This window comes from Triturus cristatus, chromosome 1_2 (assembly GCF_964204655.1).
Source record: "Triturus cristatus chromosome 1_2, aTriCri1.1, whole genome shotgun sequence".
NCBI lineage: Eukaryota > Metazoa > Chordata > Amphibia > Caudata > Salamandridae > Triturus > Triturus cristatus.
This window is the reverse complement of record NC_140580.1, coordinates 315852471-315869543: the sequence shown is the minus strand read 5'-3', so window position 1 is coordinate 315869543 and position 17073 is coordinate 315852471. Positions and strand designations below refer to the sequence as shown.

At 44.0% G+C, this 17073-nt stretch overlaps 1 protein-coding gene across 4 annotated transcripts in view; it reads right to left on the bottom strand.

Annotated features, from left to right (window-relative positions):
• Window positions 1-17073, bottom strand: part of PALD1 (phosphatase domain containing paladin 1) — a 958342-nt gene that overhangs the window by 568859 nt on the left and 372410 nt on the right. For all 4 annotated transcript variants that reach the window (XM_085603872.1, XM_085603871.1, XM_085603874.1 and 1 more), the window contains one exon: window positions 15549-15746. In XM_085603872.1, coding sequence (XP_085459998.1) covers window positions 15549-15746 — 198 coding nt within the window. The remainder of the gene's footprint in view (window positions 1-15548; window positions 15747-17073) is intronic.

Below are 17073 nucleotides of genomic sequence, written 5' to 3'. Positions count from 1 at the left end.
TTGGGCCCTAGGCCCACATGCACATTGAAAGACAACACACTTGGTATAGGGTACAGTGCCTGGCCCCTTTTATTGGTATGGTCACCTGACCCGTGATGCCTGGGATGGATGGGTATGGGGTGAGTGCGAAAGCCAGTCCTCTGGGAGTGGCTGGTGATATAGTATATTTCTGGAACACTAGAACGTGTCCAGCAGGACAATGAATCCCTCACAAACTTTACTGAAAAATAACAAAGGAGTGCAACCTGTGGGAGTGAATACACAAAACATAACTTTGTCCCTTCAGACAGTCTGCAGGACAGGATGAGTGGACAGGTGCATCTGGGAGCACCTGGCATCACGGCATGTATCCGCAGTTTAACCAGATGACTCGGGGCACCAAATGCAGTGTGGACGGAGTCTGGATCTCTTGATCTAGGGGGTTTCAGTCCGACTGGGCAATGTTTTTTTTTCCCGCCTGTTCTCACACTTTTGGAGTCCATTTAGGTAGCTCAATTTGCGGTGCATCAGGGGCAGTGGTTGAGTCTGCTACAGAGATCTCTTTGGCGGCACCCTTGCTCCCAGTGTGGTGGTTGGGCATCTCGGTACCTGTGGTTGGAGCAACTTCAGACTCATCTCTCATGCCAGGATCCCTCAAGTAGGATTTCCCTTGAGGCCCTTTTTGCTGGGTTGCCGCAGGACTGAGTGGGCTGTGCTGGGCCTCTCGTAGGCCATGCAAAGGGGTCACTGTGGACTTCTAACAGGGCCACGTAAAAGTCACTCTTGCAACCAAAAGTGTAGGTGATGCAATGGTCGGGTGTGCTCTCTTCAGCAGGACTCAGGTGCACACGGGTTCTAACAGATGGTCTCCGAGTGATAAGTCTCCCATTATGCCAAAAATGCCTTGTTGGTCTCCAGATGTTTCAAAGGCAGAAGGTTCCACTCTGATGGAGCAATGGTCCATAGGTGGTTCTTGTGATGCACATGGTGATGATGATGATCTTACCATCTGACAACTTGCGCTACAGGTGGGGATGTTTGGCTTGGAGTGAGGATGACTGGAGGGACTTCGTGGCCGCTTAGAGTATTTCTTCTTCGGCATGTGCAGTTGATAGGAGGGATGCCTTTCGTCTCAAGCAGCCGATGACAGGAGGCACTGTGAAGCGCAGGGTAGCTATCCAGTTTGTGCACTCCGGCAGCTTACATTTGGTACTCCCTCTGTGCTCTCTCCAGTGATGTCACTGAAAATCGATGCCTGGCTTGCATCTGTAGGTGCACTCTCCAGTAGTGGCACGAGTCCTGTGTTTTATCGCTCTTCCTTTCTCCTGTGCAACTGTGGTTGTCGGGATCTTCCATGTGACAGGTCTGTCACACATCTTTCTCTCCTCTTTCTTTTTCGCAATGTGGCTTTGTGCTGCACTCTTCTGCTCACTAATGTTTTCTTGTGATGTGGCGTTGTGCCACTCTCTTCTCCTCGACTCTTCCACGACGTGGGGTTCAGGGCCAGACTGGGAACTCAAAGCAGCCATGGCAATTTTGTCAACTGCTCTCCCCTCCCCTCCCTGGGGGTGGGGGGCTGGTGGGAAAGCGTGAAGCACTTATTTATTAACAAAACCGTTCCCAGCACTGCTGCTTTTGTTACTGGGGGCCGATATTGTATCATTGCTGCAAAACGGTCCCCAGGCACAAAACCGGCCCCCACCTCTTCTAAACCAGCTTCAGCTTTCCGGGAAAATGCCTGATGCCTGCTACGGCCAGTCCGGTCCTGGTGGCGTCACACCGCACTCTTAACTCTTATGACCAGACCTCTAGCTGTGATGTTCTCTTCACAAGGACCTCCCTGATCGCGTCCTGTTCATAAGACTGTTTCTCATCCTCTCTTTCTTTTGGTTACGCTTCTCGCTGTGATGCTCTCTACACAGGGAACTTCCTGCTCACTTTCTGCTCATAGGACTGTTTCTAGTCTCCTCTGCGGACCTCTTGCAGGTTCTGTCCTGTCAGTAGGACTTGACTATTCACATACACATGGACCTCTCATGGATCCTGTCCCCATCCTCAGGGATGTTCTTGGTGCCTGCTCTCTGGATGGAGGGTCACCTCTCTTCCATCTTCTCTTCTTCACTCAAGGGCATAGTGCTTGCGCCTCGAGGCTGCACAGTCACAGCACTTGGCCCAGGCATGCTTGGCAGGGTTGGTCACTCTTTGTGACATGTTTAATGATGGGCCAACAGTGCCCATTCGGTGCTGGGGGTAGCTGGCTGATGCAACATCCTTCGTCAAACATTACTTCTTGTTCTCTGAGGGTTCTCTCTTTCCTGGGCTCCTGCCCATGCTGTCAGATTTCCAGGTGTGGCCCACCACACACCTCTGATATCGTGCTGCTGGTCTCTCACCTTTTGCAGGGTGTGTTCTTGTGAGCTAGTGCCCCACGAGGCAGTGGTGAGGTTACCATGCTATTTCTCTATGGTTTGACACTTCCCTCACCTGCAGGGCCTCACTTGGTGAGCTGTGTGCCCACTGGCACGCTTCTCACCATGCTTCAGTATCGCTGCTGGCTGGCTCTCCCATTGATGAATTACATGGCTGGGGGTATTATGGAAATGGCATGAGGTGCTGTCCGGTCTTCATTTCCCCACGGTGGCAGCAGGGGAGCCACAAAGCTTCTCACAACCTGTCCTGATTTTGCAGGTCACTTCTCCCGCAGTGAATTGCCAGCGTGCAGGCGCCTCGAGCATAGAGGCCCCATGGAACTAGCTGCAGCACTTTACCCCCTTTTCAGATCTCTCTCCCCAGGGCAAGTTGGTGTGCTGGCTCATGGCAGGCGGCAGCTGCTGGGGCCTGGACGGTGGAGGCTGGTGTATGCTCTGGGTAGCCTTAGTTGCTGTTGTGCCGCAGCAGGTGTGGGGGTGGCTTGTGCTCTGTCTACCCCCATACAAGGAGGAACTGCAGGGCGGCTGCCAGCATAAAATCAGGGTCAGACCCACTCGTCGCCACTGTAGGGTCTTGGGCACTAGGCCCACATGTACATAGAAGGACGAGACCAACACATGGTATAGGGTACAGTAACTGGCCCAAGGAAATGTGCGCCTGGCCACTTTTATTGACAGGGTCCCCTGACTGGTGATGCCTGTGTTGGATGGGTGTGGGGAGAGTGTGGAAGTCAGCCCTTGGGGAGTGGCTGGTCATACAGTACATTTCTGGAACACTAGAACGTTTCCAGCAGGACACAAAAGGAGCCCCTCACATTACGCAGATGTTAATCACAGTTGAGAGAGAACTGCTAATGAATAGGGCAAGTGTAATAAAAGCAAGTCCTAGAGAAGGGGAACTGCAGCGGCATTATGAACAGACTATCTCTCATTCATCTCTCGTTGATTCATCTCTCTCTGGAGGGCAGCAACTGGACCTACTCTTTAGTAGGATAAAATTACTGCCTGCTGGACTCTGTTATACCTTCTGAAACGGAAGAATGTATTTTATATTCCCTCAAATATTTGAATAGCTTTATTCTCTGTTGACGAACAAAGTAAACTAGTTGCATGAGGCCCATTTTGTTTCCCGATGTTTATCTGATAATAGAATATTTCATGCATAACGGATGTTAGAGGAAATAAAACTGTTTATTTGTTTTGCCATAAGGAACTGATTATTTAATCAGCACTGGATGGCGCTAAAGTATTTTACTAAGCTGAATTCTGCGTTTAGCAATGTATTATGACTAAGGCGCCCGGTTTTCCGTACTTATGGATTTTTACAGATAAATACAGACAGAAAACAATGTGCTGTCTGTCTGTATCTATTTTTATAAGTGGATAAATATAGAAAATGTGGCTTCCTTTAAGTGACTCTGTGCTGTCTTTCATGAATTATAGGCCAACAGCTGAGCAGATGGACAACATGGGAAATTAAAAACACAGGGTGCCATTTCATTAAATAATGCCATGTGTCAACACATATTTGGGGTATAATGTTAATATTTACCAGTGGATGGTTTGTTATATAATATTAGGCAGCTTAAATAGCTAGGACAGACAGACATCAAAGTATGAGTGCGCGTCCATCAGTTAAATAAATATGGAAATGTACAGTTTTACAACTTCATTTATCCGCAAAACAAAATAAATATGGATAGCTACAGATAAAGTGAGCCAAAAAGTAAATATGGATTAATACAGACTGAAATGCTAAAAATATATAAATTCCATAAAACCGAGAGCCCTCATTATTATTGTCTCATAACTTCTTGGTGCTAATTAGCACATACAAGTTATCAGAAAATAACATTATTGGAACGTGGTTTTTCGTTACCACGTTAGGATTTTAAGGTGCAAAAAAGTTCCAGATTGGCCACAAATCGCTACAAATTTACCTAAGAGTTACTTTTCAATTCAAATTAAAAAAAAGTCAGTCTGCAGTGAATGATAGGATATTACTATTTTCTTCTTATTACAGAAACCTTACATTGTTCCAAAAACTATGAGCTTCTCAAAGGGCACCATTTTTGTCGTTATTGAGCAAGTCGAATTTGCTCACGGCCAGCCAAGGCTCAGCCAAACTGTACACTACTTTTACACAGTGGTGAGAAAATACCGTTCAGACCAGTCTGTCTGCTACAGTTGTTTTACAGATGTACCAAAAGCAGTGCAAAATCAGTTTGATCAAGTTTTTTAGGAAAGTTACTCATAGACTAAAAAAAAAGTCTTCATTGCTATTTTAAAACGTTTTAAAACAGGGCAGAGCTGGAATCCCATCCGGGTGATTGCTTTCTCTTGAGCTCAGGCCTCTGCTCCAATTTATTATCTGCTAGTGCTTGTAGAGGCTCACTGGAGGTCTCACAGGGGTATCCACAGAGGACGGTATGCTCGGAAATATTGCAACTCCCGGAGATTTGTGCTTCTCCCTTTGAGATATTGCCGAGGAATTCTGGGAGATATTTTCCTATGCACTGAGGCCTCTAGCAAGATGGTGGGTGCGTTGTGGAGGATGTGTCAGGAACCGTTCCCTGCTGGTAGGAGGAGCAACCTTGCCCTTTCTGCTTGAAAATTTGTGGCTGATTTTTGAGGTGTAGGAGAGATCACCATACAACTGTGCTAGGTCTACAAGTAACCGCGTCTGACCCAGGCAGCCTGATGCTGGAGCCTGCCAGCGGTGAGTGGAGCCAGTGCACGGTATCATCCCTGAAAGGAAGCTAGTCTTCTGACACGCTCTCAACAGCGTTTGACTGCAGCACCACAGCATGAGATAGCAAAATGACTGTAAAATATGTACGACGGCACAGGTAGAATTGATCTCAAGTCCCAAGTGTGATGCGGTTAAGGTGCTTCTCATGAAGATGCTGTTGATGGGTCGAAAAGAAATGTTGAAAACACTGGAGCACATTGCAAAAAAATCTGGAAGCAATTGAGAACACAGTCGCAGTCATGGAAGGATGTATGGAGAAGGCTCGAGCTTATTGACTGGGATAGAAAAGGTTTGTCTGTGGCAGAATCCAGGTAGTGAAAGCTGGAAGGGGAAGCAGAGTGTACCAAAGTGGAGCTCCTTGATCTGTTTCCTCTTCAGCACATTGGAACGCGAGCAATTATGCTTATTGAGGATAGGGTACAGAGTGTAGACAATCCATGGGGATCTGCAAATGTGTGAGTTCCGGAAGAGAGCTTTGTCGAGGACATGGACACTTTTTTGAAGTTTATTTGGCTAATCCAGACCATCTCAATTCTCATGAAATAGTCCTACAGACTCCCTCCTTGAGGGAGGCTATTGTTCTTCCCAGAAACAAGAATGTACCAATATTGCAATTCTGCAGGACTCTGATCAATTTTGAGTGAAGCATTTAGGTGGCCGACATGTCTTTCTCTTTCCTGATTTCAAAATTGTGATGCAGAAAAAGTGGAAACAGCTTCTGGAACTAGGAAGAAATTCTTGAACCTTGATGTAGAAATTGTCTTTTGGAGCACTGCCTGCTTGAAGGTCACGCTTCAAGATAAATGTCTTTGTTAGAGCTGACGTGGCTAAGACGATCTTACTGGACCAAAATTAATTAATGGTTTGCTTTCTTTTTTTCTCTCATTCTTTTGGTGAATGTTCTGAGTGATGCCCCCTAGTTGCTACGTAGTGATTGTAAGGACTTTGATTCTGTAGTCCTGCCCTTTTTTCAATGAAAACGTTGACATTTTTAAAAGCAGAACATTTGTCAGATCATTTCAGTAAAGCAGCAAAAAATAATACAAATTGATTTGCCCTATTTTAACAACACTCGTTCTGTAATATCACCCATGGGCCAAAGTGTGCCAATTGTACCGGAAGTGCCTACAATAGAAAATACTACATGTTGTGCAATATTATGCAAGGCACATAACCTCGGGGTGCCAAAGGGCATTAGTATGTTATGTGCACATGATATATTTTAACCCCTTGTGTGCCACGCCCTTTCCCCGCCCTGTGCCGGCCGTTGCATTAGCGGGCGGGGTTCATGACGAGCTGGACTCGTCATGGGCACAGCGCAACCGCGGCCCATGACGAGTCCAGCTCGTCATGGGCACTGAAGGGGTTAAAAGTTTTTACTGTTGACTATTTAGCTTAGTAAACAGCATGAGATTGTATGTTAGCATCTAATTAGCAATTACTACCTTCACTGCAAGGAATTCCCCCATCATTCCACTCCTCGTAAGCAAGTATCTCATCAATCCCCCGACCTCATCAACTGATTCACCCTCGACTTCTGCAACTATGCTTATGATGTGCAAATTCTGGAAAGCTTGAAATGCATCAGATATTAACTCTTGTACCATAGCTCAATAACTAAAATCATTGTCAATTGGATGCTAACAAACAACCTCATGCTAAACAGAGCAATCAAGATTTTTGCATGTGGAGAGTGTGCAGAGTACCTCCACTCCACCAATTGGCAACAAGACCGCAGTCCAACCGAATCCTTTAACTCAAGTGAGGAACGAGAGACTGATTATGGACTGTAAAATCTTACTTGCAGCACAAGTAAATCAAGATACCAAAACATCATTGCACATCATAAAATACTCATGCTAAATCTTTCCATACCTAGTTTCACTTAAAGATTACCAGCCACCATTGCCCTATTGCTCTGGAGTCTCATTTATGTCAACGTGATTCACCTTGGAACCCAAATATACTTGCTTTGCACAGAAAACCCAGGAAGCAATAGCGCGATAACTCCTTAACCTATACCTTCACACCACACAAAGGCCAATGGATACAAAGGCCAATGGATACAAAGGCCAATGGATACACAGGCTGTCAGTGACACCATTCACCACCTTGAAAGCTGGATTTATTGAACTGTGAGCCCCCCATGTGACTGGAGCACGGTTCCTTCAATAAACTCCAGAGTGACTGTCAACCTACATCGCTAGCTTCCATAATGGCCGCAAACGGCTTCAAAACATTTTCCACAGTCTTAAACTCCTGAGTTCCAACAGTCAAACTTTGAAACTCAATTCCTAAAGAATAAGAATAGCCACACCCTCGAACTTCAGAAAGGAAGCCTTAAAAACTTGACTTTTCACAATCTCCTGTTTTCGTGAGACAGACTGCAGCTAGAGCAGGTATGCATTCGCTTGCATGATTGCGTCTTTACTAGAACTTTGCTGTGCAACTTTATGAAAAATTGAAGGTACACGTTCCGTCCTCTATGACGGAAATTTGTCCCAACCACATATACTTTCCATAAAAGTCAGGCTACAATTCCTATGTTTTATTTACATGTGCACAAAAAAGGCCAGCCAGAAGCCAAATTACAATTCAATAAATCAATCAATCAGGGAATTATAAGCGCGCTACTCACCTGTGAGGGTCTCAAGGTGCTGTGGGGGGGGGGGGGGCATGCCACTCTGTTCAGCCGAAGAGCCAGGTTTTAAGGGTCTCCCTGAAGGTGTTCAGGGAGGGGCGAGTCTGATGTCTGCCGGTAGCTCGTTCCAGGTCTTGGCTGCAATGTGAGAGAATGATCTTCCGCCTGCTCTGGCGATGTGTGGGGGTTCCGTCAGCACGAGGTTGGACCATTGCAGGTTTCTTTTCGGTACATGGAAGTTTATTCTGTCGTTGAGGTATTTGGGTCCGTTGTTGTGTAGCCATTTGTAGGCGTGAGTGAGGATTTTGAAGGTGACTCTTCTCCACGGGGAGCCAGTGGAGTCGCCGCAGATGTTGGCTGATGTGTTCGTGCCGGGGGATGCCGAGGACAAGTCTGACCGCGGGGTTCTGTACTGTTTGCAGTTTGAGGAGTAGGGACTTGTTGATGCCGGCATTGAGTGTGTTGCCATAGTCCAGTCTGCTGGTGATGAGTGCATGGGTGACTGTTTTCCTCGACTCGGGGGGATCCATTTGAAGGTCTTGCGGAGGATGCAATTAGGGCGTTTGGGTCAGTATCTGGGATATGACGCACAATACAATGGTAATAATGGATTTGTACTGTACAAACATCACCTATACCATGAGTGTGCGGCCATGTCTACCCAGAGGGTCAAGAAAACATAGGAGGCCTAATTAGACTGAGTATCCATTGGCTATTTAGTGGGATCATCAGCTCTCTCACTTTGGAACAGAACTAACACCGTTCATGTCATTAGACTATGGGACTCAATGCCCACAGACGTCTGAAACCTAAACTATTATAGGATGCTGAAAACGACTCTCCCAACAGTTCTGCAAGTTCAACATGAAGTGGGTTACTAGAGCTCTGGTCTGTGCCACTTTTGTTATGTTTCGGTTCAGACCATGGTGCCCTCACAGCCATATGCAAAGTCCATGATCGAACTTAAGCCATTATGTAAATTACTCCAGAGTGGTCTGACAACTATAGACATCTGGTGGTTTTAACAACAAGCCATTTCCCCAGAGAGGACATCTGCGATGGGGCAACGTTCTGGTGCCTTTAACACACATATGACCAGGTAGAGATGCTCGACATAGCATTCATCTGGGAAACGTAAGCGTAATTTACAATATCCTGGCATGAACCTTAAAGAAAAGCATATGTGTATTTTATGTGCATATCTAAATGCCTGCCACCTGTTTGTTTATTGTGCTTCATATTTGAAATACCCACTAAACCTGAATGCACAAATAACCTGGTTCTACAACTTACCACCCATATTTTAAGAGTCAATGGAAGAGTATGCCACATTGACCAGAGAGATCAAAAGTCGAACAACAATGTTCAGTACATACTTGGATTTGATAAATGAAAGTATTAAAATACTATTCAACCGGTATATCTGTGGCCATCCTGATGCATGTGTATACTCTATAAATAGAACTTTTAGTCACAGTCTATTCTTGGTCAGTATACCTGGCTATTACTATGCTACATATACTTTAAACACAAGGAGAATGTGGGAGGATTTAAGAGGTACACCCGTCTTTATGGGGACCTGCCTAAAGGGCTATTCTTGGCCTTCCAGAAAGAATTAGTCTGAAAATCAAAAGAGAGCAAGTCCTTACACACAGAATTGGGTTGTCCGCTTGCTAGGCCAATGGCAGCACACCTTTTATTTAAAAGTGCTGTCACTCACTAAACAGTTGTTTGATGACATGCTTCATCATTTAGCACCTCCTCCCCCGATACCCGGGCATCGGGGATGTGCTATGACACTTAAATAGAAAGGAACATTATTACAAGGGTGAGGGACAATGAGGAGGGGGATCATCAAGGAAAGTTTAGTGTTTTTAAAATTGCCTTCACAGTACCTTGGAATTCCCTTTATTCCTGGGTCCTATTTTTGGGAAGGTTAAAAACTGGTATGGGGTTGAATGGGATGGGCTGGGTTGCTATTACCTACCCTTCCATCCACTTTTTTTTCTGTCAATCTATATGTTTCAGTCAGACCTTGCTGGCTTTCGTCTGGTTTTTGGATTCCTGTTCCTCGCTAGGTACAGGGGTTACCTATGAAAAACATATTTACAATCTATTGTGTCATTAAATCACCTGAGAGAAGTCATACTCACTCCGGTAATTCCAGTAAGGCTTCTGTATGGATGATAAAAGCCAGAGGTTTAGCAAATACATGAAGGAAAAAGAGAAAACCCGCAAGTGATTGTTTTAAGGTTTGCATGCAGATATTGCTAAGATCATTTTTATGACCAGAGTGGGTGAGAACCTCTGGTTAAAGGAGATCACTAGGTGGCAGCCCATGGTGTGGCTCTAAAAATACAGTGTGGTGCATACAAAAGGTCCTGGGACTGCTCGTGCAAAGCATCGCGCACACACACCGTCACACTGTGTGGAATATAAAGTGGCCATTGTTAAACACTCACATAGCCTTAAGTAAGCATGTACTCCCTGGGCTCAGGATGAGGGGCGTGGCTTCTAGTCAAACTTTGGTAAATAGGAGGGGAAAAAGGGAGAAAAGCGATCTCAAATAAAACAGCTCCCTCACCCATTCTCTTCCTTCTTAGGGTATAGTGACTAACACCATCAGAGGTCCCCACCCGTTTTGGGCACATATTCTCTCCTCCAATGCCAGCCCTGTGCATACAACCGGCTCCATTAACGAAGGAGCTGGTGCTCCGCTTCTGGGTACACTGCAGGGGGCTTGACGCAGGATGCCGGGAGAAACAAAAGACTAGAAAACAAGTAGTAGTGCGGTGTTATTACCTTACCCAGTTCAAGTACCGGGTGGGGAAGTTAGCATGTGTAATTGTTCCACCAGATATAATTGATTGGGAACGACTTTTTGCGGTTGCTGGCAACAGCAGTATTGCGATCACCACATGGAACAATTGGCTATTCCGTTTGGTGGGAACCATTTGGCCTGCTTTTAAACAAAATGAAACAAAAGGGATGATTTTTTCTCTCTTCTCTATCTTTTTACTTCTTTGCGTCCATGCATGCTGAGGGTTCGGCCAGCAGCTGCCTAACATCTCCATGAGGGGTGTTCTGTTCGTGACCAACACAGGTCCTATATTCTTTCCCACCAGGTAATGGGGTTGGATAATCCTATGGGGGGATTCTTGGCTTATCACCTAGATACACTCTAGACACACGGAGAAGGGATTGCATAGTAGGAGTACATCTGATTACAACTTTGTTTTTTATGGCTGCATATATACACTGTTTTAGCATCATGGTAGAACTATATCTGCTATTTACTGTTTTGGTGCTTGTAATCACTTTTATTTGCTTCTCTCTACTGATTATAGCAGCACACGTATTCTATACAAGGATAACATTGGTTCAATAAATTTATTGAAAACGTCCCATTGTATATTCTCTGAGTATTTCTCTGAGAACAAGAGTGCACGAGTGACTCAGCGAAAGTGTTCTAGATCAGTCACGACAATCCCTGAAGTGTCAGGGTTGTCATGTTCAGTGGTTGCCAAAATACATTTGCCCCTTGTTTGGGTTAGGGGGGCTTATGGTGGCACTGTGAGCTAGCTGGCCTCTAGGCCAACATATACTACAGGGTGTATGGAATCAGTCTAGGCACCTCACTCAAAGTTTATGTTGTCCACAAACGCACATATCCTACGGATTAGTGGGAACTGCACAACAATCCTCATCTTCGGAAAAAGAGTAGGGACTTACCCTCTTTTGATTTCCAGACTATTACTATGCTACAAACATCCCCAAACTCCAAGCCATGCCACAAAACCAGACTTCCTATTGCCTTGTTTTCCAATTCCACATAAAATTTCTCTCCCTGAAACATACTACAATAGACATTTTCTCTGAAAGTCTCACCGGCCCCAAAGCCATACAAATGATAAAGCAAAGCAAACTTAACAGCACATCCTACGTTCCACGCAAACATGCATCTTAGAGCGATTTAGCAGAAAATTATCATACCCTCATTTGAACAAAAACATTTAAAGCTTTTAAACCAATTTGCGATGCTGTTTAGTAAACCATCTGTGTAGGTTGGGCTATGGACACAACTCTTCAAGCTCAATAACATTTTTTTTAATGTATAGCCTCACCCATTGGTAATTGTAACAAAAACAATCCACAAGGTCTTTAGCCAACTCAAACGCATTTAAATTAACAGGACCCAAGAGTGCTCAGGTTTAGAAAGCCACTTGTGCCAGAACGTGGTATTTATATAAATGCTTAAAATATAATACCATGATCAACATATGGCAATATTACCTGCATTGTAATTGAACACTTGTTTACATCGTGCTTCGTTGGCTGGCAGTACATAGACTGGCATGCCCAATCAATGCCTATTTTGGCCCTTAAATTAAATAACGCAAACCTTACACCTATAAAGATGTACTGAAAACTTGGTTCTCCAAACATCAACATACACTATAAATGTTCTGAGCTCTAGTTAATGCTATGCTTCTTTCCATTCTCACGTCAGAAGTTGTGTTCTGCATGTACACTTTGTTAATATTTCTGATTTAGGAAGTGAAGCCAGTGAAGAAAAGTAAACAACACAAAACTCGCTTTCCCTGGCTAGGTTTTCCAAACCTCCTCAAAACCAGAAGTGATTTAAAGCTGCATTTGGTAATCTCACACATCCCCATATAATTTCTAAAATGGCTGAAAGGTCTGCGATAAAAAACATTGGAAGCAAGAGTAAGACTTATCCAAAAATCAAGTACTGACTCAAACACCTCTCCACCTTCCAACTGTAAAGAAGACAGGAGGAAACCACAAAAGGACACTTAGGCCTTATACTCAGTCACCTCTGCATGTTCCCTGTAGAACCCACTCATTTTCACCCACCCCCCTTCTTCTCCTATAATCTGTTACCCGTCCTTGGAGTGAAGCACTCTTCAATGCATAGATGCACCCTTAGGCTAACCTGATTACCAGATCTGGCCTGCATTTTTTTTGTATGATGAAAATGCCCAGACACTGCTTTAACGGATTACAAAAACCCATGTTTTTTCGTCATTCTGCGAGACTGAAGTCTTGAACTGCGGTGCCAATATACATGAATCGAACAATACATTTATGTTCTGACATCATGTGGCCCTGCTTCTGCCTGGCAAGTCTTTATGCAGTCTTGGAATGTATTTGAAGGAAGATCCACTCAAGCTGAACTGTATCTAAGCCCTGTGTCAAGCCGCTCAATATTTGATGTTTTTAGGTCGCGCCTAAAGTCAGCTCACATGCGCTGCTCTGCGAGCCATGCTGTATTGGAGTATGTACTTGAAGTCCCGCCCACTCTCCGACCATATTTGTCATTTGCTTGTGTCACTATCCTTCGCAATGGCTAGCTTCTGATTAGTTAATGGGCTTGTTAGTCCCTCCTTAGTACTGCCTTGTCTTCATTTGTAACCTCCCATGAGGACTGGCCCCTTTACTTCTGTTGTTATATGGTACGTCATCATTAGTCTGGAAGCACTATTCTATTTGATGCCTTTCTGCTGCTGCATGCACAACATGCTTTCCTTCGCTCCATGCGCCCTTTCACTTTTAAACAGCCCAGGACAATCGCAGCCACTTCTTTTCAATGAAATGGGTATTGTTAAAAATGTTAGAGGCTTTCCCTACGAGTTATTGACATCTCCGTTTTAGTCTTTTCTTAGGTGAAGATAGGCATGTGTCGCTCAGAGGGTGGTACAATTATTTAAACAAAACCAGTCTAGCCACAACTCGGAACTCCTGGCCCACTTTTCAAAACCTTGAAGTGAAATTACAAATTACATAATTCTACTAATGCTACTTTTTAATGTAGCAGCAGCAACTTCTCAAAACTGGGCACTAGGGACCTCTAGGAGCAGCTTGAAGTACTGCACCTAGACATGCAGTGCTGTTGCCTTGCTCACTAGGGACCTCTAGGAGCACCTTGCGGTACTGCACTGAGAAATACAATGCTCACTACGCAAGCATGTGCAATGCACTAGGTCTGGCATTACTGAAAGTATGAGCTATTGGCATTGCATTATTATTTGCAATGCCAATACCTCAAACTGTCAGTAATGCGAGATCTATTGCATTGCAAATGCTCGTTTGTCTCATGGTTTCTGAATCCATACTTCGTCTTGTTGCTTCCGAATAATTTCTTATCTAGTAGAGTACAGCATTGATCTTTACCGGAGTCTGTCACAGCATTTAATGCCTAGACTAGAGCACCTACAGAATGCCACTTGATGTTGTGCTTCTTGCAGCATTAAAAATGCAACACAAACGATCATAGGATTTAATGAGACAGAAAAACTTCTTAATACACAGAATTCCTGAAGCATATTATCTCAAGTGCCAACTGTGCAATTTCCAAAGTGCAAAATGAAAATATATATATTTCACAATAAAATTCGAGTAAAATTCCAGTATATATGTTTACACAAGCAGCCTACACTTACTGCCTACGATCATCGTATTATAAATAGATTCCATCCTAGATTTCAAAATAGGCATATTCTAAAAAACCTGTAGTGTAAATATTGCAAAAGTGCGTTATTTCATATACAATGCGACAGAGATCCACTTCAAAGAGACCAATCTTAACCTCCAAAATCTCACATCCCCACTCCTTCACCTCACAATGAATGGAGCGAAGTACCTCCAAACTTTGAAAAAGCTTCTTCCTTTCCCTACACGTTTTGCATACACCACCTCCTTACAATGTACATTCAAAAAATGTCTAACCACGTTTGCAGCCTAGGTGGTTCAGATGCTTTCCAAAGTGGAGTAATTATTGACCGTGCCACTGCCGTTGCGATGAACCATCAACAGCGTGCCGGAGCTGGACTGATCTCCAAATGCCTTGAACAGCCTCATAAAACTGCATTCAAATCTATTGGATATATTTTCCCCCCATGGAGACCCACAACCACCTCAACCCTCCCACCCCCGAAAGTTTTCACCCCGTTACATTCCCAGGTAATATAGATCCAGCTGCCAGGCTCCGAACACCTAAGACAGTGCTCAGGAATATGTGTGTTCCACTTATGTATAGTGCAGGGGTATAGTATACCATCCATTGAGCATATTGTTGCATTTTCTGAAAACTGGATGTTGTGATGGACTTAATGTGTCACCTATCTATGTGTAATTGGATTGGCTTCCGATGAGTGCGAACATCATGTTTAAGCCTTCATTTTTCATCAAATTCCACAGATCACCCTCTTATCATTGATCATGTCAAACATTTTGACACAGAGTATTAACATTTTCTAAAGATTGTATAGGCAAGAAAACTTGCCCAAGCATCGTCACCAAACCATTATCCACTGGAATTCCTTCAAATGCTCAACAAAATGATATTCTGTCAACAGCTTCAGATTTGCATGTATGTTTTGAAAATGGAGTACACAGACTTATTGAAGGACGAATGATTTACAAAATGCTGAAGCATAGCATAGCGTGACAGCAAACCATCCACACCTAACCCTTCAGTCAATGCCTTAAATTCTGTCTTACTCCCTCCCCCAGGTAACACTGTACTGGTACCCCAAAACTGTGACTGGGCACAAAGGTAATACCAGGAGAAGGTTAAACCACAGTGAAGGATCCCCATTGGCCCATCCCTGAGAGAGGTCACTTTAGCACTGAGCTTTGGCATGCTGTTAGTCACATACTAAAGTAGCCGTGCTGTAATAACTTGAGGCCCACCCACAAACCCAAAGAATGTAATGCGACTCACGAGATGACGACAGGTGCCACTTTGTTGGTGATGATGGACTTGGCTTTGTTGTTGTGGATGCTCACTGCCTGGAAGGAGTGGATGCTGATAGAATGGCTTTCATCCATGCTGCCGTTGCGCTGAACACTTTCAAATGGGGATCCTGCCGTCACGGTTTGTTGAGCTGTGCTGGCAGTTGTACCCATACTCCAAAACCGGCTATACCAAAAATAAAGGGGAAAAAACGAGAAAGACGAAAATGTTAGAATACCTTGTGAAAAATTATTTGACATACAGGTGAGGTGGCAATTAAAGCTTTCATAAATTGCAACTTTATGGTACATTCACTAGAATATTCAAAATGGAAATGAACTATTCTTCCCAAATCAAACATTAGCCCCCTATTCATGTGAATGGTATGTATAAATAGTACTGTATAATACAGTACATAGTCCTATGCCCCAAGTAAAGTGCATACCATTGCACCGAAATGACTATTTTCACAAAGGATCATTGTAAGCCTTGCGCACATTTCTAATTGTCAGCCAAATTCCCAAATTTTGCGTAATGTGATTTTTCTCAAAATTTCACACTGCAATTTTGAGTGACACTTTTAAAGTGAGTATAAACCAAGTGAAAAAGTCTTCTGAGAAATCAGTGAGAGAATAGTTCTCACAGAAAAAGTCTGACATTTCATACAATTTCACAACCTTTTAAATGAAATTTGTGTGAAAAAAATATGCAATTTGAGACACTTTTAACCATTACCTCAACCAGCCAGATTCACTATCCTAATTACTGTATTAGATGATTGGACGCTAGAGCAAAGTAGAGACACTGGTAAGTTGAGGTCATGTCAAGAAAAGTTAAAAGTCCTGTCAATGAAGGAAGAATGTAAAGCCAAATGGTTCTGCTGCAGCATCCCTGCGCCACCCTGATCTGAATACATTGGTTTTGACATACCGGGTAAGTGTTCTTGATCAAGAAACATGTGTCATGAGTCCTCTAAGAGGGGGACCAGTTCCAATTAGAAGATGTTGCTCTCCAGCAGAATACTTGACTTTGCTGAGCATTTGGGTCCACACTCAAAAGGCCACAGTTCATTGTGTGCGACAAACGGCCCAATGGCCATGGTACAGCATTACCAATGGTTGGGGCAGCTGATCGATAGCACCAGAAACGTTAAAGTAACCACCAAGCCCTTGAAGTAAATACACACAGTTACCTTTACTTGGACAACTACGCCACCCATTTGGGAGATGTGTCTGTAGAATGAGGGAGGTGGAAAGGAGATGCCCTTGTGTGAACTTGTGGCCCCCATGATGTAGATTTGTTGCATTACATTCCCATCATGATACACTGAATAACATACACAGCATGAGGTTCGAGCCTGGAGGGTACATTGTGATCATGTGTCACACAAAAGAGAAGGTGACGTGAATGCGGTGGTATTTGACGACGCACACAGTATATGACATAGGGTGGTGTTACAATATGAGAATCAAAAACATTTGTGTATGCTTGAGCTGCGGATGGCTTTGAGCAG